This window comes from Bombus vancouverensis, chromosome 4 (assembly GCF_051014615.1).
Source record: "Bombus vancouverensis nearcticus chromosome 4, iyBomVanc1_principal, whole genome shotgun sequence".
NCBI classification, from domain to species: Eukaryota; Metazoa; Arthropoda; class Insecta; order Hymenoptera; family Apidae; genus Bombus; species Bombus vancouverensis.
In genome coordinates, this window is record NC_134914.1 from 11,808,887 (window position 1) to 11,831,492 (window position 22,606).

Sequence of the window (22,606 nt, forward strand, 5' to 3'; positions counted from 1 at the left end):
CGTACTTGTATCGGGCTATACATATCGTCATTTTAGTGTAGAGTTCCATGCAACTGCAAAAAAGTGATTTGTCAGGAGAAGAATAAAACCAAAAATTCATTAAAATTTATAATTAAGTAATGGAGAAAACGTTTCGTAGTGTCGCGATAAGCAACGTTGTTTGCACCTTTTAGTTACTTTCAAGCGTGTCTGCGACGCAACTAACGCTTACGTCGTTATTGCTATGAGATACGGTAGTCAACACAAATATTTCAATAACGAGGTTACTGCCATCTAGTGGACAGAAATGTTCGGAAGATTATGAAACTTTTAGCTGCTTTTACAGTGAAAAGATTAGAGATCTTAGATATATCTAGTAACGAATTTATTTCAAAATTTTCAAACTTGCGGTTACGTTGTCATTGTGCTGGAACGGCGATATGTATGTCCGTGTACGTGAAATAGCTCTAAAGTTTGTTAAAAATGTGCTATATCGTGGAACTAACGTTAGCGTACGTACTCGTTACGACATTATCGAAAATCGATACAGCAGAGTTAAGAAAGGAAATTTTTGTTCTCATTGAAGGAATCCAACACCAAAGACCACAGAGTTGATTCCAACGATTTGGCAACCAGTCATTCAAGGGGATAGGTATATTTATATGAATATTAACAAGACGCTCAAAATGGAAAGTTGCAGTAAAGAGGGACAGAGATTCGATTGGAAGAAAATCAAAAACAAATTGTAACATTCGATCGTATGATTTAACATTTATAAAGGATCAAACATTAAGATAGCAGGCCTATCTCGTCGATAAACCAACATTTGAGATATTTTATATTCATTATTATATTCATAAATATTCGCACGTGTATTATTTTTGATGCAAAAATAAAATACTTTTTTACGAACTATGTTAATACTTTCTTCCTTACTATCCGAATTATTATTCCTCAAATAACTTTAATTATTTAATGAAACGAAAATGCTTTAATCTATAAATATTACTAACTACTGTATGAATTACTATATCTACTATCCTTTATTAGAACAATATTCGAATACTTTAAACCACGAAGAGAATTATAATAATTATACAGAATGTCACAAAATATATGGTGAATATTTACGGGGTTGAAAACGACATTTTTGTAGTCCAACTTCTTTCATCGTTTTTAATGTCTAGAATTCATCCTACTAATATCCGCCACATATTATGTGATAACCTGTACAAAATTTGTCTACCTTCCAAAATACTAATTCTATTCAACATCTATTCAATAATAAATCGTAATGTTTACTCGTTAACAGCACAAAGTCGACTGTTGCTTGAACGCTCATCGTCGGCTTGCTGCCAGAAGTACTCGTGGACTTATAAGACTCTGGAAGCACGGCGCACGCTTATATATAACTGCGCATGCGCAGAATCATCCATGCGGCAAAATTCTTCCAACTATGCCAATCATGCGATTCTTTCAAATTTTATCGCAAAAGTTGCACGAAAACTTAAACGAGACCTAACTGAATCACCAAATAAATACGTTCGAATAAAAATATACACTTAAAGATCAGCCCTAATGCGACGAATCGGCGCTCTGTGCGAATTCGCTCGTTCTCGCAGTTCTAACCTAACCTAAGTTCGCCGTATAAACACGCGAGTGACGTTTGAGATTAGTCAACGCTGACCTGGCTTCGTTTCGTAGCGAGATTCCTTGTTTTGTCGCGAACTTCTCATCGCACCTGCACCACCGGAACTATGGACAGTTAAAAATCCCCGCGTGAATAACCGAAATCGCATCTTTACGGGTAAATTCTCAGTGTTCCGCAGATCATTGTACTGGAAAATCGCTCGACAAAATTTACACCGGTTTCGATCTACGATTGCCGCTCTCTCGGCTTCCTTCATCGGTTATCATCGCCAAGATAGATAAAGGTATACACAGACATCTTGTTGTTTAGTTATCAGCCATGTAAACGACGATACGTAATGTCTTCGCGTATTATTCAATTATTACCTCATCCACGGCTTTCAGGAGCGTTAAGAATAATTTCGCGAGATATTTCCTATATAGGGTGGACCGTAAACAGGGCAGTTGCAACTGTTTTTTTCAAAATTGGTAACCGAAAGGAGAGAGAGAGAGAGAGAGAGATAGAACGATAAGCACGTAGAAACTGTTTTTCTTGGAAATGCTTGATTACGAGAGATAAAATTATTTTCCTTATTTTGGAGAACTCAAGATCATTCGGGATTTTTTGCATGGTAAACATGTTAGTGTTAATATATTGTATAGACCTTCTTTCTTATAGCTGGATACGAGATTTCCGTAAATACTTGTATTCTCTAGAAATATGTGTGAAAAACGTTTACAACCTTTGACGGGCAGCATTACATGTGAATATTTTATCTAATATGCGATAAACGGTTTCTTTTTCTTGTATTTTGTTTTTCCGCTTTTGTCAGTTTTCTTCTTTTGCTCCAGTACATTTTTAAACTTCTTGTTCAAGGACGTCACCTTTTGTTTCTCACAGAATTTAAATCGCTTTACTAATAAATAGGGGATAATATCGTTAAATCGTTACACACATAAATAAGAACGGATCAACTTACTTCAAGATATTTACGTTTAAGCAAAATATTTTTTCTTAAACGACACGAACATTCTCAATCTTCATCTTTTAATCTTTTAGAAGGAATAACAATATATATATTATCGTTTAAAGGACAAAAAATTTGTTTCTATCTATAATTTCATGCATCAAAAACAGCTCGAAAGTTTTACATTGTCCTCATTTATTCATATCAATCGTAATACAAAACTTCCTAAAACCTAACAATATAAATTAAAAAAGAAAATAAACTATTCACTATCCAGAAGCATTATCACATTATCGAAAACGTATCGCATATTAATCCACGACATTCGTATGCTAATCAACATCGATTACCTGGCGTAAAAGTAACAGATAAAACAATATGTAATAGCTTTTTAAAGGCTAATAACTTTTATCAATAGAACAAACAAATCACAACACCTTGCATGAGTCATTCGACGTACATGTATTAGCGTGACGTAATTATTCTTATAGAGGAAGTATCTACTCTATGTATGTAGTAAACGAGATCTTAATCAATTCTGAATAAAACATGTTATTTCTCGTTGAACGCGTGCACATCGAATAAACTTAAATCAATTTCCATTCAACTGTCGACTAAAAGCAGCAAAAGAAGAGGCTTTTTCTATGTTGAAAATGAATATTCACATTTACCCTGAAATACGATTAAATCTTCTAGAAGCAGATGGAATGTTTTATAGATTTCTTTACAATCATCCTTCTATCACAAAGTTGTTACAGAAAGGAAGAAGAATAGGGACTATAAGGAGATAGAAAGTAGTGATTCTTTTATTTCCTTATCCTTGATCAGTTGCAAGAGAGTCCATTTACCTTATTAACCCCTTCCCGTACTTTAGCGAGTCAGACTCGCGATGAAGATTTTGGCCCAAACATGAATATCGCGAGTCTGACTCGCGACCAGATACTTGGACCAAACCGAACTCGCGGACTGTTTTTTTACCCGTTACGATCGTGACTGGATGTTAGTTCCTGTTTACGAACATCAGTCTGACCTGTTTCGTCGAACTAAATGGCACGGGAAGGGGTTAATGAGTAAAAATACAGAACGTTTGTTGCGTAAGTTTGATCATAGGAAAGGAAATAGGATAATTGTCGTAATACATTTACAAAACATTGCTATTAGCTATTTAAAAGTCATAAATGTCGCTAATTGTTAAGGAGAAAATATGTGATTGACGCATAGATCCTCGTTATTCATCAGGATTCCAAAGCCAATAGGTTCCTCTACGTACGTAAAAATTTAGTCATTAACATTCTATCAATTTATGATAGAGATCTAAGTATTGACTTTTCACGAAAGAAGGCAAAACATGCGAAAGAACACGTGAGATCTTCAAAAGAAACAAAAAGTTTATAATCTGATTCTAAGGGAAGGCTATGTTTGAGTAAAAGTTTCAGGAATAATACATCAATTTATCAATTTATAAAATTCTTTCACTTTTGGTTTAATTAATACAATAAAATACTGTATAGTAGCGATAGCCTACCTTGATCAGATAATTTATATTGAATAGTCCTCACTTTAAAGTGTAAAGAATTGAAGTTGAAATTACAATTCAAACTTATCGTTAGTTGTAATAGAATTTTTCGCTAACTACGATCCTTGGCACAAGTGTGATACAATACTACGAAACAAGCGGTTAATTTCCACAAGAAAATCCATTTGTCTCTCAAACGAAAAAGAAGGAATGTCTTTTTACCCATTATTCCCATTTTTCATATAACTACTCGTTTTTATGATAATAATAAACGTTATTCTCAATAGCATCTAGGACTCAGCCCGGACCAAGATGGCTACGCCGACCCCTTATTTGGATGCTATTCAATCAATTCCCGGCGACACCCCTGGTGAGAAGTTAAAATGGATAGCGGACTTCGTGAAGCAACAGCTATCCGTGTCCAACAATCTGGAAGATGTAGTCGAGTATGAGAAAATCCCAAAACCTCTTGTACCTCTGGTACAAATTCAGGCAGCCATAATGTTAAACAAGAAAGATCCCAAGAATCAGAGCACTTACGAGGCTATAGCAGAAGCTCTAAAATCGGAAGACAAATTGATCGTGGACAAAGCTTTGAAAGCCAGAAACTTCTTCAATGGTACCAACGAAAGTATCACTAATACTGAATATTTTTTCGAAAATTTATTTCCATACGTTTCTTTGAACACTAGAACGCGGATCATCAAAGCTTTGGCCTTGCACTTAGCACCCAGGAACTCTACCCTCGCTGAAAAATTCTTCTCATCAATAGACTCGTTTTACGGTCTACAGCACGCCTTACCTTTGCTATTAGCATGCAGTGAAAATTTTGTATATAACATTATTCTAGAAAAGAGGATGGTACTAAGACGAAACATGGTTAAACTGTTCTTCCGCAAGAATCCAGACCTCGTCGTGCGCTATCTTCGACTGAGCAAGCCGACAAACAACCCCTGTGCGAGAAGACTTCCTTCGGTGAATATCCATGATTTTACTGACTTTCTGGTGGGATTGGTCAAGACACGAATAGAGTCGTTTGCAGAACTATGCGAGATGCACGAGGAAGATCCACCAAAAATACTTCTGAGCAAGAAGAGCGTCGAAGCGTTCCTGAAGAATGGCAGAGAATACCTGGAGCGAAACGCCAAGTTGTACATTACGATGCTTCCTTTGGAGAGTATCGACGACAACTACATGGAGATTATATTTCCAAAACTATTACCGGATGATATCAAAGACTTTAACACTGATAACATGTTGAATTATTTGAAGTACTATCGACAGGATAAAAAGGCGGAGCTTTTCTTGAGAACTTATCAGCAAGTATATAATAGCTGTATTTTGGACGATTCGAAGAAGGTAACTGTTAATTTATTGGAAATATTGCATCCCAAGGATCGAATCAATCAGGCGAAGATCAAATTTCGCGCTGAAATTGAAGACTACAAGAAAAGCAAAAATACAGTTATATGGGCGTGTTTTTTAGCTATTGAAGATTCGTTAACACTGTTCAGAAATGAAATTTGTAAAACCTCAGAAATGGAACATAGAATGCGTCTAGCTTGTAGAATGATCTATTCTTGCAAGGTAAACAACGATGATCTGGCACTGATAAAAGTCTTGAAGTATTTGAGGGACAGGCACTATAATGAGCAACCTTGGTTCCTATACGGGGTGTTCAAGACTTTGTTGAAACTCTATGATCTTCCTCAAATGGGTGAGGATTATTGGACGATATTAATTGACATGATAGTACGTGCTCATGTGAAAAAGCAGTTGTTCTTGAATAACGTCGGCGTGAAGATGGTAGAAGCTGCTATTCACTATAAAATAAATCAGAATCAACCGTTTCATGAGTTAATTGATATGCTGATAGATTTAAGGACTACGAGATGCGGAGACCACTGGAATATTCTTCAGAAGTATCACAACTACGAGAGAATGTGTCTGGAGGATTGCCTAAACATCGTTTCACAAAAATATAATTTAAACCAGACTCCCTGGAAGCAAAGCAGAGCTGAAATCCTTTGCAATCTCTGTTCTTCGATTTATTATTATAACCAGGTCCACGTGAACAAAGCTTCTCGTATAGAACGCATGGCGGTCAAAAACTATCCATGGTTGCTGGAAGCGATAGAGGAAATTTTATCTACGCCCAAACAGAGTGACATTTATACAGTTCTAGATCTTCAGGATATGTTCATGAAATACGAAACGGATCTATACGAGCGTTTTTGGCCAAGCACCGAAAAGATAAAAATAAGCGAGGCTTTAAAACTTTTGAAGAGAAACCCGCAAGAAATTCTGGATCATTGGAAGGAATATCTAAACGCTTGCAAGGATAACTGGAAGAAAAGGCACACGAAACTCTTCATCAAGGCTATACGTTGGCACAAGGAGATTCCAATTAAATTCGCTGAACAGTGTCTTCAAGATCTGACTGAAAAAAAGGAAGAGACCTGTTTAGATATCTTAAGCATTCTCGTTTACGGAGAAACGTTCTCAAATATCATAGAACCGTTGATCCCAACGAACAAGACGCTGAATATTCATCAAAGAGATGCAAAAAATAGTTACCATTTCATTCAACACCTTGTATATGGCATCAAACTCGCAAATCCACCGGTGCCTCTGTCAATGTTGAATAGATTATGCCAAGGGGACTACCTACCACTGGCCCTAACTGCTTTGGTAAACGTTTGTAGAAGAACGAATATAATGGATGTAATACCTTTTGCTAGAATGTTATCCAATCAGAAATCAACCGTTCGGAAACACGGGATGAAATTGATGCGTATCGTGGCATCCCGTAGTCACTTACTCAAGTTCTTCCAAACGCAATGGAAGATGGAAAAGAATCAGTCTATCCGTGAAGTCATATTCTTCATAATCGCACAATTGTTCCAGGAAGAACCAGAAATCCCTACGTGGCTATTGTTGTCTCATACGATCTCCTCGGTCACACTGCGAGATGAAAAAGTCTGCCTCGTGCTACTTACAATGATCAAATCGCTTCCCGACCATTACGTGGTCAATTTTATTAAACAAACCTTAAACATGATCGACACGCTTGAGAAGCTTGGTCTCCATAGCGATAAGGTTGCGCAGTATACGAGTATGATGTTGAGCTTCATAGACGTAGGTATTTGCAATCTTCTATCCGAAGATTTCATCAAATTCCTCATTAAAAGATATCTCTTCCACGAAGATCTGTCTATCTCCAGAAGTTTAAACGAGTTTGTGGTTAGTGTTGTGTTGCTCCCAGAGGGGAAAAAATTCGACAGTCGATTGAAGATTTTCTCCAGTTTGCTTAGGGAGGCCATCACGCGTAGTTACAGCTTCCCTAATGCCAGTAATGCCCATCTTTTATCAACGAACCTTTCTCTTCGTAGGCTCGTAGATGCCGTCATGCACACGGTCTTGTGTTCGGAAAATAAGATACAGTTAGTCGATGAAATATTGTCGATGTTTATATCCACTCTTCATCCTCTGCTGGACCCCACATCGTACTTGCAATTAACATTTTCGAGGGCGCAACTTACTTCGAGCACGCCAGTGCAATACGGATTAAATGTGGGCCAAACGTTGTGTGATTTGGTTAAGATATTCTCGCCGGATTTTGTATTTTTCATGACTGATATTTTATGGAATATGCCGCTATCGAATTCGTTCGAGTGTTACAATAAAATCGAGATCGATTTAGGGATAATCGAGGGATTGATAGAAACCAACAGCATCCCATCTATGCTAATGGCAGTGCAACTGATGTACTCCATTACTATAAATCAGGAATCGAACGAAGTAACAGATATCGAAGATATCGATACCTGTAACAAGTGTCAGAGATCGAAGGAGTATCCGGGATCGAAGGAGTATCAGGGATCGAAGGAGTATCAGGGATCGAAGGAGTATCAGGGATCGAAGGAGTATCAGGGATCGAAGGAGTATCAGGGATCGAAGGAGTATCAGGAAACGACTAACAGACGCGATGGGATCTTAATAAAGTTAATGCAAAGTAAGCTTCCGGCGGTCAGGGCCATGATCTGTGAAATTATTAATAAAAGAAATTTGAACAACTTTAAGATAGATTTATCGAATTCTGAAAATATCTGAAAAGGACGGTCAATGGTTCGGTATTGATCGTTGGTTGCCAGTTACTAATCGCGTGTGCAATTGCTGTTCGTATTTTACATTTTATTCGATGGAGTAGAACGAAAGACACACAATGGACGAACGATTGTGATTTTCGCGATAAATGGTTATCGATCGGTAGTTGATCGAACGATGGATTTTTATGCTTGTCGATACGAGTTAGAGAACGATGCGACGCAATTTCAGCGATTAGATAGATCGTTAGACTGTGAAAGCTCGTGTGAAGCTCGCGAGATTTATTTGTTTGTTAGATGTATTTTTTATATTGTACATATAGAAATTTTAAGCACGCGAAGACGCTCAAAGATACTATTTAAGAAAATACCATTGTGATACGAGTCTCGGAACGTTACGTGCATTTAATTATGCATTCGATGTCATAGTACGCATACGAGCCATGTAATAAAGTATTGCACCAATACGTGGCGTAGTCTTTCTTTTTTATTGGAATTCTACCGTATTTATATAGGAATTTTATCGTGTTATATAGCCTGAAATTTACAGATTTACAAGATGTTATAAATAAAAAGAATTCAAGACTCTGTAATAAATTTATGTAATTAACGTAATAACAACAGTTAATATGATAACGATTTAAGTTTTTCATTTCCCATTTCTATTTTCCACCATTTCCACGTAGACCGTAAACAATTCTTCCAAAAAAGCGATATTACTCGCTGTGAGGCGACCGATGACGTTACTGCGAATACGTTAAGGTATTGAATAGCGAGACAGATACAATTCATATTAAGCTTTATGTTATAATAATATCGTTGCTCGAAATTGAAAACATTTGCGTCATAATATCAAAGAAAGCTTTTATTCGATTATTAAAATCATACGTGTCGTCGAATCAGAAACTTTCTCGGAAACTGAAGCCGAGCGACGATAACATACATAGAGAAAAGTTGTTCGGTATGTTGTACCTGACAATATATTTCAAAGGCATTGGAATCGGTGAGGTCGTCCGTTTTGTAAATAATTACAATATTTCATCGGCTGTGCGACCTCGCACGCGAATAGACTAGCCGTAAGCTGCTACACATATTATACTTTGAATAGTGATGGTTAGTATTTATATACAGGGTGGTTGGAAAAGGGGTGATTCTACGCGAAGAAAGAAGTCGAAAATATAGAATAAAAATTTAAAAATTTTAAAATTTTTTAAATTAAAAAAATAACGTCAATCGAGACAATTATCTATCATACAGTGAGATCCGTTATAACGAGACGTGCACGCGTACCGAGCGAAAATTCAAAGTCGATTTTCTCGAAAACAAAGCCTCGAACGAAAAATTTTTATTCTATATTTTTGACTTCTTTTTTCGCGTAGAATCACCCCCTTTCCGCCTGTACCACCAGTTACCAACCACCCTGTATATAACTGATTTAATATTTATATAAAAAGAATTTTGCAAAGCACCGAATCTACGTCGCACTTGGTCGTGTGAAAAGTTTAGACGACCTAGCCGTATCGGATTTTGCACCAAACAAAATTTTCGATAAACCACAATTCTCAATCAACCGACAAAGGAGCGCTTATAGAAATGCAGATTACGAGGACTTTGTGCGATAAACTGCCAACGAGAGGACCTACCCTATAAACTGAGAAAGGAATTATCTCGTTATCGGTCCAACAGTTGCAGAACAATCACCGAACACCCGTAAACGAAATTGCAGGACGACAAATTCCTCGCGATAACAATAGAACAAATCGAACAAATTTTGCAACTGGGACCAATCGGTGTATTACTTCTACAAGATGCGAAAGATTTCATTCCGATAGGACAATCCACTCGAGAGTAAGAGAAAATGGGAGAAATACGAACGCTTGAAATACAATTTCAATGAAAACCAAACTACAGGAAGTAATCACGCGTTATTGTTTAGACATTTCCCTTTAGATTTTCTACTTAAAAAATAAATAAATCAAATAAATAAAATAACGAATTATATAAATGATCATGGAAATATAAAACTTTCACATGACTTTAACAAAGTACCACTTACTGTCCGTAACTACCTGAAGCTTTTTAGATATTGTGCAATCATCACAAAACGAGGCCCACTTAGTGTTGAAAATACCACAGATAACATTGTTCAACAGGAATTACAACTATTTAATTTTACAATCTTCTGGATTTTAGTGGACCAAGTACAAATGCGCAAATCGTCTTTTTCTTTCTAGAGCCCAGTTTTCGAGAAAAACGAATTTCAAAAAGATTGCATATTTTCAATTTTGGGGGTGTTTTCCGCCTTTACAGTAGCAGCTATCGAGTTGCCATTGAGACGAAAACACTTATATGTTTAAATAATGATCGAACTGAAAAGGATACCTGAAACACAGTGCATCTTCTTCCTGAAATTTTTCCACTTACTTCAAAAACCAAAAAATCTAAGAGAAAATCTAACCATAGCACACGATGGAGGAAATATTTCTGCCGAGGAAAGCATCGAAAGCGAAGAAGTTTGAGAAGACCAACATACATAAAAATACAGGGTGGTTGGTAACTGATGGTACAAGCGGGAAGGGGGTGATACTATGCGAAAAAAGAAGTCGAAAATATAGAATAAAAATTTTTCGTTCGAGGCTTCGTTTTCGAGAAAATCGACTTTGAATTTTGGCTCGGTACGCGTGCGGTACGTTATAACGGATCTCACTGTAGATCGTTTGTCTCGATGGAAAAATTAAAAAAAAAGAATTAAAAAAAAATTGTTATTCTATATTTTCGACTTCTTTTTTCACGTAGAATCACCCCCCCCCCTTCCGCATGTACCACCAGTTACCAACCACCCTGTATATGTATAAATACGCATTTACTCATCCAACTGAGATTTCTTTCTTCTCTTCTTTCTCCGAAATTGGTATAACAATAGAGTATACGTGTTTTTGGAACATTTCGCTTTTTTGTTTGTAGGTCTTTTTTCGCGTCTCTAACCGAATTTCTTTGTACACGGTATTTCGTGGAAAAAATGCGATTGTACAGTGAAACTGGTGATGTAAAAAAAGAACTTACGCGAGGCGTCGAAACCAGTGATGAAATTTGGACACTGGGCGTATGCAGTCGTTCCTGCTGGAGTATTTGGCCAGCAGGACCATCCGTCAAATGTCATCCGACAGTATGGCTCTGAAAGATATAAAAAGCATTTCTCTATGAAGTATACTATTTATCCTGTTTCGGTTAAATGAAACGATCTTTTCGCATTTTTATCTCCACTATCCGTAGCTAGAGAATGTGTCAAACTCGTCTTAATATTCAAACCAGCGAAGCATTTTGTTCTTTCGGTCGTTTCGATTTATATCGATAACAATTTCAGGCAACTGAATTTCAGACAATAAATAAGACTTAATAAATAAAATAAATAAAATAAATAAATAAAAAATAAACAGATCGATGGCTTTTAGTTAAATCTTTATCAATATGCAATAATTTAATTACAAGGCGTTCGTAACTTTGATGTATACTCTTCGTAATACTTTCTGTCTTATTTAAAATCTAAAATAATCTGACAGAATAATCCAAAGGAAAGCAACCCAATAGGTTTCTCGGAGCATTCGCAAGAAAACAACGCGTTATATTACATCGGATCTCGTAATAACTCCGTTAAAATCATAAGCTTTGTTATTTGGCCAAAACAATTTAAACAGCATCTATCGTTAACTCGCAGCCGGCTACTTTTGTCTCAAGCTTTCTTCGTATAATGGCATACCGTAAACAGAGATGAAAAAAGAGGGAAAAACAAGGAGAGAAACGAAGAGAATCTCTATATTTAGAACTCTTCTTCTGGCATGTACAATCGTGTTTCTCAATTTCGTTTCGAGCGAATGCAAATGTTGTGGATAACAGCTATTACGTAGTATCTTCTCCTTTTTCATTCCCCGACGGAATACTATCCGCAGTTAATTGAAACAGCGATATCCAGACGCTTTGGAAATCACCTCAGATACTCTCGGATCACGTAACAGAAGTGAACCTAATTCTTGTCGTAATAAACGCCGTTTCATGAAATAAATTGAACGAATCTTTTTACGGGATTCCGGACACGATGAAAAGTGGCTCGAAAGGTACGTATTCAGCACGTGAAGAGACGTAGGTGAATTTCAAGAATCTCTGCTAGTCGTTGGAACATGTGCATTTCACGTTTGATAGCTTCTACGTCATATCAGGCAATATCAGGGGAAATTGATACGCGTATAATACGCGTATGTAGAATACGTGATGTGAAAATGTAATGGTATGTAGCGGCGAACAGCGTTTGAGATTCAGTTTACGTATATTTCGTTGCGAATTTTCCAACGATTTAAATTAATTTAAATTAGCCTTAAAAAATTTGTTGTTGAGTTTAATTTATTATATGTTTGCGATTGATAATAATACGTAGGATAACGCGTCCCTTTTAAAATGTTCCTTGTCTCTGCTTTCTTCTACTTCTCCTCCCTTTTCTCCTTTTCGTTTTTCTTTTCCCTTACCCATCTTCTATTCTCTTTCCTTCTTTCCTTCGTTCGACGAAAATTTCCATATCCTAACGAGGAAATTCGCAAGACAAAACGTCGACCAGTAAAATACAATATTCAAACAAATCTAGATCAGTAATTGAGTTTCGTATTTTTACTTTTATCCCCCTGTTCCTCTTCTATTTCCGGTTTAAGTTGGCATACGCGTGTAAGTATGAATAAAGAGGATCTTCGAAACGTATCGTTAAAAGGATTATATTTAGAAATGCGACGAGTAAATAATCACGTGATTCGTGACAATTTATTCGTGAATGCCGTTTTTACAAATGCATTGCGTTATTCATTAATAAAACATTTATACAGGGTGGTTGGTAACTGGTGGTACAAGCGGAAAGGGGGTGATTCTACGCGAAAAAAGAAGTCGAAAATATAGAATAAAGATTTAAAAATTTAAAAATTTAAAAATTTAAAAATTTAAAAATTTAAAAATAACGTCAATCGAGACAACGATCTACAGTGAGATCCGTTATAACGAGACGCGATAAAGTGCACGCGTACCGAGCGAAAATTCAAAGTCGATTTTCTCGAAAACAAAGCCTCGAACGAAAAATTGTTATTCTATATTTTCGACTTCTTTTTTCGCGTAGAATCACTCCCTTTCCGCTTGTACCACCAGTTACCAACCATCCTGTATATACTTACGTAGCTTTATTTGCAATTTCTCAGAGAATCGTGGAAACATAATCAACGTTTGAAATCCTATCGACCATCCGTATCGGCCTCGATCACAGCAAACGTACAAAGAAATAGAAAATTTAACGAATTCAATAAAACGGCTGAACGTTAATTCTAGCTAACGTATCGCGAAGAGAATTAAAAGCGCAATGGCTATTTACGTCTACCAATGGAATTGGAAATTTATTCAATCACGATTTATATTTATTTCGCCGGCGATCATGGATAGTGTCATTTTATTTCAGAGCATTTCAATACTCCAGTAACAACAAATATCGCGCGCAAAATTTCATGCAAATCGATATTTCTTCAATCTTCTAGCTTCAACGTCGATTCGCTCGTTCGCTTTGTATCTAAGTCGTCAACTAAAAACAATAGATAGTTTACAAACTTTTGATACAAATCGAACGTGAATAGAAACGGCGCGAGATCGATCAAGTTTTCCTCTCAACTTATCAGGTTGTTCGTATTGTTCATATCGGACAATGACTCCAAAGTGCACAATTACGCCGGAAAATTTTGCTCTCGATTCACAACCTGCTAAAATATCTCGCTGTTTAATTAAATCCAATATCGTAACGTATGATCGAACGTGCTATTAATGATCGAACGTGATATTAATGATCGAAAAACGTTAAACGATTAACGAGCTTGAACGTCGATCGACGTTAGCGCGTACATAAATTGCGATCGTCGGTGATCGTTTGTCCGACAAAATGTCTGGCCATTTGCAAGGATAGTCATCATGACGGCGAAACGTAGCGAAACGAATAATATGCGCTTTGGAGATCTCCGCTGTATAATACCGTGCAATTTAAACAAGATATTACGTATTTGGATCGAAAACGATAAACGTTAATGTTTAACACTCTGATTGTCACGTTGGTCATATGTGACCTGCCACACTGTGATCATTGATGACCGAAGCGCTTGAACTTCTTACGATTGTAAAAATTGTATGAAAATTGATAGTTAGGGCATTTTGAATATAACCGATAAATAGAAGATACTTTGAAATAAAAAGTGGCGCATTGAACGATTAAACATTTTTACTAGAACATCTAAAAAAATGCATCTAACGGTGCACTGTGTTTGCATCGATATCTTTGAGGGGTAATCTACGAATATTATTATAAACACAGCTTAGAAAATAATCGTAAATTCTGCTTTATAATCATATAATCGAAGTTAGAAGTATGAACATACCTTACTATTATATATAGAACGAGCAAATACTGTTTACTAATATCTTGTACGCGTTTCAACAATATATTCTGTACGTTTTGTTTACGACGAAATAGCGAATGCGAATGGTTTGTTGAAACAAACGAAATCTTGTTATAATATGTCGCTATCAACTGTTACCAAGGCGCCACGGTGGTCATCCGTGACCACCAATAAGATAAACGGCCCATTGGGGAAGAATGTTGTCTTACATCATCGATTTATTATTATTTTGCCATTATATGCTTTGAATAATAAAAATACTCTCGTGGCGTCCTGAGCGAAACGTGTGATTTTGGCTTGACAGTCAAAGTCTTAAATTATATCCAGGCGAATGGAATATTAATAGGTAGAATCTATTACACGACGTATAGAATCTGACGTGGAAACGAATGTTGTCGGATAACTACGAAAAGGAAAGTGTCCATTATGATTTATCGATCAATTAAACATTTGAACGAATAGTAAGGATTTTCTGAAGAGAAGAATGACGCGAAAGGAACACGAGTTGATCGCAAGAATTCGTTGAACGTACTGTTTAAATATTATTTGAACTTGTATTGGGACGAAAAAAAAAAATATAGAAAAATTGGTTTCTAAATTTTCCTACTTATTCGGCATATGATAAAAGGTTGTAAAAATAACTGCAAAACACTATTTATCGACTATCGTACTTTAGTTTACACGTAATGAAATGGAAAACAGCCTAATCTATGAATAATGCAAATTTGTCGTAGGATAAGATTTTATTTTTTCCTTTGTCATATCGTATCGCGAAAGTAACCTCGAGTTGCTTGAACTTATAACAAGGCAATTAAATTCGAAAGGAGAAAGGGAGCTTTTAATGGAAAGCTAGTGAAAACCTTGAAAAACGATTACATGTACATAATCAGAATCGATTGGAAATTAACGAGCCATCGCGTTTAATAGGTCGAACAAGCTGAGCGTGAGCTAAGATCTAACTTCGAAATAAACGGAAATAATAATTTTTCTTTTTTTTACTACACTCAATCAGATCCTCTGAACGATAGCTTCTTCCCTGTGTTCGTTGTATGAAAGAGAAACAGAGAAGAGCTGTTTTTCCTCGAGCTTGAACAAATTTAATCTCTTTCAGAGGGTATAATACTCTGTCATAAGACGACCATAGAAATAAATAAATCGAGAAATGGCTAATTCGTCAATCTCTTATAACGTATTTACCGTTTTCGTATCATATAGCCCAATTTAAAATAATAAGAAATAAATCAATATTGATTATTTGATATATTATTATTAAATATAATCTCTACAAAGGAACTACATGTACTTTATATTCCGATAAAACGAGTAGCAATCTGACCAAGTAGAATAGCATAAAAATAACTCATTATTATCTCTTCGACGGAAAATGTCTATTATCGTTCGAGTCATAGAACACTAAACAAAACGCATTATCTCGCAAAACAACGAATATTTTTCTCTGGGCGATAATTTAATGTAAAACTTGTTTACATAGGATAGAATAGTCTATCTCTTTATATAGAATGGACGGAAGTAAAAGTGGATAATTATGAATAGATAAACATCGAGGAACGAAGTTATATTTTAGCTGCAAGAAATTGGCAGAGAAAGCAGAAAGTGTAAAAATCGATTTATTTGAAATATCCCGTGTTATAGAATATTTTGTAATGCTACGTGAATTTGGCAACAAACGCGTCATTCTACGCGTTCTACGCACAAGTAATTCAATTACTTAATACTAAAAAGTAAATTCGGCACGAAATACATCATGCAACACGGACTAAAGTATCAGGTTGTCCGAAAAGGTTCTTTCGTTTCATAAGGAAATAATAAACCATCCATCGCGACCTCAAGATACCCACAGTCAAAGAGGAAATAGCAAAATATAGCGACAGATATAGCAAAAGAGTCAACAAACACCGAAACCCCCTAATCACTGGACTACTTGATACGACGGACCAGATTCGCAGGCTGAAGAGGCACTACCCGCTAGACCTAAACGCTAGATTCATTTAGTTATCCAAATTAAGCATATACACTTACTTATAATACTTATAAATTATACCTATCTATAATAAGTATTAACTTATTGTAAATAAACAGCCATGTCACTGAGCCACGCCAGAAAAATTACTGAAAATTCTCAACGCGAGAATTGATTGTAATTTCAACAAATAAATAAAAAAAAAAAAAATAAGGAAATAATAGACGCACAATGTTTTTTGTTTTATATTAGTTTATCGAATTATGCACGAACATAATAATAGAAAAATAGAACGAAATGGATCATACCTAATTCAATAAAATAATATAAAACAGAAATCCTTGTTCATCCGTTATCACCTTATAAAACGAAAGAAACTTTTCCAACGATCTAATACTTCTGAAAGTTAAGGATGGAAAGTATATATTTTTGTTTAAATATCCTGCCAACTAGAGAATCTATTACAAATGAGATATTTATTTCAAATATTCCAGATCATATACGGTAATCTATGATGTCGTCCAACTTTTTGACCATGAATAGCGAGAGAAGGAAAAGTATAGCCTCCCTCTCTAACCGTTCGAACCGTATCAAAGTAGAGCAATTATTGGTTTTCAACAAATATAGGAACTGCATTTGCTCGAAATTCAAACAGTCGCAACACGCAAGTATATTGTAGGTTGATAAGCTGCGTGAAATTCAAAGGAAAAGCAAAATGGCCTATTCATCTTTCGACTATGTAACAAGTCGTTAACTCCGAACGGTGGACATGCTTTCGAGCGAAGAACAACGTGACACGCTGGCCAGAACGATATAATGTACAGCGGCACGTATTCTTGATTAATGTGAACGTCACCTATTCCACTCGCAACTTACATCGTGCACATGGTTGCATTTTCCTCGAGAAATTGCCGGTCGAAACTCGTAATTAACGTGACTAGGAAGCCGATTACCTCTCGCCATGTGACATAGTTTCCGCGTTAAAGAAAATAAAAATAGAGAGCCAGTCTTTGGGGACCGTGTTTCCTTATGGCACGTGGATTTAACGTGCCACGATTTTTCACCGACGCGGGGTTGAAAAGGAAAGGATCGAAACAGTGTAAAACGAATTTTTAACATGTTCGCGGATGCAAAAGACGACTAAAGTGTTTGGAATTTAATGTGAGTGTAATTTTTCATGTTTTAATTAAACATTCCGATATTCCGATTTCTCGCAGAATTCGCAATTTTCCCGCTACATTTTTCATTTTCTATTCGAACGCGCAGTGTGTTAAAAAATATATTTTCAAATGAATTTTAAGCCGCGCTGATCGATGGAACTCGATTGATTTATAGTACCGACCTTTTTCGTTGGTTCTTTCTCGTATAAAAAAAATTGTACAATAAATTCCGTCACTGACACGTACCGTGACGAATACTTGCTTCACCTTGAACAGAAATACGTACAACTCTTTAAATTATTAACGACAGATAGCTGGAATCAAGTCCAATTCTCGTGTATTCGTTTACTGTTCGTTATTAACGAATTAATAAAATATTGAAATTAATAAAAGTTATAGAAATAATTCGTCGCACTAGCAATGCACAAATTGTCATTTCAAGATAACATATCGTTTTGTTTGAGATTCGAGTCGAAACGTTATTTAAATAAGTTTAAAGCGTTCGTTAAAGAGAGGGAGGCATGCAACGTCGTAACGCAGGTTTGTTAAGAAAATCAATATTTATCTAGTCCGTTTTACTTAATATTTTAGTACGCCGGTAACGAAACCGAGATTCGTTAAATTTAACCGTATTATTCATCAAGATTATCTAATTAGGCGCCAGAACAAAGAAACGGGGAAAGTTCTATACTTGTTCTCTTTATCTTTCATTTAAGGGCTCTCGATTCTGATTATAAAAGGCTCGCGAGTTTTTATGCACTCTCGGGGACCTTAAATGTACAAAAACAAATAGAACGCGCATAATATGCAAAAATATTCGAAGAGAGATAGTCGGTTACTAGATTTGGAGGGGGATATTTTTATCTGCTCGTTTCTTCAATTATATTCATGGAGATATACAGCTACGTAATTTTCACTAAAATACAATTTCACGATGTGCATGAGAAAGAAGGAAGTGTCAACGCGTTAACGATATTTCAATAGAGCGAGAAGACGAAAATCTGGGTGAATTTCGAACGATGGCCCCTCGTGTAAGTGGAAACGTCCCATCGTTGCAACGATAAATCTCTTCGACGACATTGACTCTCACGAGTCTGAAGAATTATTGCCCGAACAGAACTTCGTAATTCGCCAATAGTTCCTTTTATTGCGTTTTTTGTCTCCCGCCGTTCAACATGATCCATAACAGAAGGGATTAGTTCGGAAGTAATTTCACGTACGATCAAATCACGCGATGATTTATTCGTTGGTTAAGAAGATTTAAGGCCTAAAACGACACGAAGTTAACAAGAGTATCTTTCTATATCATATATTTATGTAGATCATATTCTATATGATAACGTCAGTCTTCAATTATTTCTATTTTAACGATCTTAAGTACTTTGTACTTTAAACTATGTTTAAATTAAATAAAAGGTGTTATTAATATCGCATATTATTATTAATATACAGGGTGGTTGGTAACTGGTGGTACAGGCGGAAAGAGGATGATTCCACGCGAAAAAAGAAGTCGAAAATATAGAATAAAAATTTTTTTTTTTTATTTTTCCATCGAGACAACGATCTACAGTGAGATCCGTTATAACGAGACGCGATAAAGTGCACGCGTACCGAGTCAAAATTAAAAGTCGATTTTCTCGGAAACAAAGCCTCGGACGAAAAATCATTATTCTATATTTTCGACTTCTTTTTTCGCGTAGAATCACCCCCTTTCCGCTTGTGCCACTAGTTACCAATCACCCTGTATAATTAATTATTCAGCAAGTGTAACGATAATATCGATGTAATAAACGACAAATATCTAGTTTAATTAGCCAATTATTTTAGAAACAAACAGTGATTCAATTTATTTTAAACGTTAACTAAATACACGTCAATTATATTTAATCACCGATCACTGATCGAGTTTATTATACAGAAGTAATTAAATTGCTCCGGTGAATTTGCGATTGAGCCAAATCCTCTATTTGTTACACATTTACACGAATAACAGGCAGGTGAATTTATGTTCGTCCTTGAACCAATCATTCTGTGCTATGGAACCACAAAACACATTGTATTGTAAACAGAATAGTATATAGAAACGAATAATAGTCGGACAAAGGAAAGAAGGGGGAAAAAGTGGAATTTTTATCATTGATATAGGACGACAACAGAAAATTACAAAATACATATAAATAATAAGAAACTAGAGATAGGAATGGAAACAGCGAAGGTTAGGAAAATATTTTGTAACAACGTAGAAAGTTAACAATATCATTAACTTTCGACCTACGAGATAACATTGTATTTCGACTGGTATTTACGAAGCAACGTTCGATAAGCTTTAATTGATTCGCGAAACAGAAGGAAACTGTATGTTGATAATTTTGATTTATAGCGCATTATTATCGTCGACCTGTAAAATCTAGAATAGCCGATTATACAGGGTGCTATCGAAAGTTATCTACAAGGTAAAAAAAGGATATAGAATAAAATTTGTTCGTACGAAGCTCAGTTCCCGGAAAATTCAAATGTGAAAATTTATCAAGTATACTTAATCTGGACTAATTATCTATTTGTAAACATATTTATAAACAATACGACGTTATTCCAGATAACAAAGCGAAAATAAGTAAAAAACGTAGAATACAATATTTCCGCTTGAGGCTTTATTTTCAAGGAAATAATAATATAGTAACTAATAGTACTAATAGTACTAATCATTTCAAACTGAATATATAACTATAGTAATTAATCCTTTCAAAAAAAAAAAAATCTTATTCTCATCTTCTGTAAAGATCATCTCGTTCGCGCATAACTTTTGGCCGCACCCTGTATAATATTTACGTGTAGCAATTTCAATCTTTTATTTCATCCGTAATTTATATTCGTTAAATATAATAGATTTACTATTTCTTACCATTTCTTGTTCATATCTATGTTCGTGTTCATGTTCATGTTTATATTATGTCGTGTCATGTCCTATGTTGTTGTTGTTGTTGTTGTTGTTTCACTTCAAGATTAATTAATGATAATTAACAACAGCCAATGTACGAAATGTGTACGTACGCATTTATTACATAATTATGTAAATTATGTTTATCTTTAAATAATAACGTATTGTAGTATTTGTGTGTATTTGTAAATAGTAACTACAATATAGTCAATGTTATTCTTCTTATGATAATATTCGTATTGATAACAAAGTTGTAAATTTAACTTCCTATTTTTCCTTACTTATTCCGTTTCCATTATTCTTTTCGTATTATTCTTTCTGTTTTTATCGTGCTCCCGTGTTTAATCTATAAAAACACACAAAATCCCGTATCTCCCTGTGTATTAATGGCCACATACTGGCATACTCTGTTTCCTCTAAATTTTTGTATTGTTACACCGTGAAATCTATTTATCAATGCCCCTGTACTTTTATTTAGTGCAACAAAATTTTGCCAGACATCAGTGTGCACGAAGTTTAACATAATATTTACCACGTGCACCATGTGTTTAGTACGATGTAGCGACTCAATATGTATCGTGATTGCGATAAACTTTTTAAACGACAACACTTTACAGTAATTACACTAAACTATACATCCATCGTTTTAATATCATCCTTTTTACAAATTGATTAACAATACAATTCGGCAAATTTCGTCATCTCATATAGTACACAGTTTTTAATCACAGATTAGTAAAGGTTTTTTTTTCGTTTATTAACCAAAACATAACTTCGTCACTGCCAGATAATTATCATAAAGGCCACCTGTCATATTCAAAAATATTTTTCTTTCAGCTTATAAAACACGCTGTGTTATAGCATTTATATAATCGTATTTATATACCACGCAGTTCGTATATTAACAGTAATATGCAGATCGGGTGGTTCGTTCTCAAGGAAATTGACTTTCGACATTTGACGAGTATACTTTAGCTTGGTAAGTGGAGACTGAAGAAGAGTAAATAATCGAGCGAGCTTTAAACTGCATTTGAATAGAAGTGAAGCACGTAGAATGCAATTTTTCCATAAAACGCTTCATTTTCGAGAAAAATAAATTTTTAAATATATTGTGCGTAAAAGGTTTAACGTTTAAAAATTGTATAATAAAATTATACAACGCATTTTGACCATGTAACGTCGTACATGTTTTTAAGTTTAATTAATTACTTGATCGGTTGAAAGGCAGATTAATTGTTTTCATGATACCTAACTATCTTTTACGTTTTCGTACTTACCACATTAAAAATTCGGAAAACGGGACACGGATAACCGACACTTCGCTGTACCCACGAATTTCCGAACTCGATTTTCTCAGAAACGAAACGTCACATGAAAAAATGTTATTCCACGTCTTCGACTTATTTTTTCACGTAGAATCAAATCCTGTTCGGTTGTACTACGATCGCCACCACACTCTATTGCTATTTGCGTATGATATTTTGTACAGTTACCACGATACTATTGGGCTGGCAACTAAACGATTGCGGATTTTGTCATTAGGTGATATTGACAAAATCCGCAATTACTTAGTTGCCAAGCCAATATTTTAAAACCTTCGCGTTATTCAAGATGATAAATATTTCTTTGACTTTAAGCGATAACTTGCCTGATAAAAACAGCAATATATTTGCATAGTATAATTCATAATACATATAGTTGACAGTAATTACAGCACAAGGTTGCCGATTACAATGTTCCATATTATGATTCATAGTTTATTCTTACTTGCTAATACGAGCGAGCAAAAATTGTAACCGATACGATAAATTATCCGATAATTATGACAAAACGGCTACATAATTTTCTGTAATAAAGAAACAGTT

General features: G+C 35.3%; 3 protein-coding genes across 16 annotated transcripts in view; 2 read left to right on the plus strand and 1 right to left on the minus strand.

Moving 5' to 3' along the window:
• LOC117156840 (juvenile hormone esterase) overlaps positions 1-891 on the plus strand; it is a 36,483-nt gene extending 35,592 nt beyond the window's left edge. For both annotated transcript variants that reach the window (XM_033334231.2, XM_033334230.2), the window contains exon 8: positions 566-891. In XM_033334231.2, coding sequence (XP_033190122.1) covers positions 566-728 — 163 coding nt within the window. In that variant the 3' untranslated portion in view covers positions 729-891. The remainder of the gene's footprint in view (positions 1-565) is intronic.
• Dh31-R (Diuretic hormone 31 Receptor) overlaps positions 1-22,606 on the minus strand; it is a 164,979-nt gene that overhangs the window by 42,779 nt on the left and 99,594 nt on the right. For 10 of the 13 annotated variants that reach the window (XM_033334238.2, XM_076617947.1, XM_076617946.1 and 7 more), the window contains one exon: positions 11,262-11,372. In XM_033334238.2, the coding sequence (XP_033190129.1) occupies positions 11,262-11,372 (111 nt within the window). The other 3 variants (XM_076617952.1, XM_076617954.1, XM_076617955.1) reach the window with 3 other exon arrangements.
• LOC117156838 (uncharacterized) lies at positions 1,293-8,837 on the plus strand. The gene is made up of 2 exons (XM_033334223.2): positions 1,293-1,913; positions 4,380-8,837. Exon 2 carries the CDS (start codon positions 4,405-4,407, stop codon positions 8,203-8,205), a length of 3,801 nt encoding a protein of 1,266 aa, XP_033190114.2. The 5' UTR covers positions 1,293-1,913; positions 4,380-4,404; the 3' UTR covers positions 8,206-8,837.

Coding starts and splice junctions, on each gene's coding strand:
- LOC117156838 (XM_033334223.2), top strand. CDS start 4,405: ATGGCTACGCCGACCCCTTATTTGGATGCTATTCAATCAATTCCCGGC.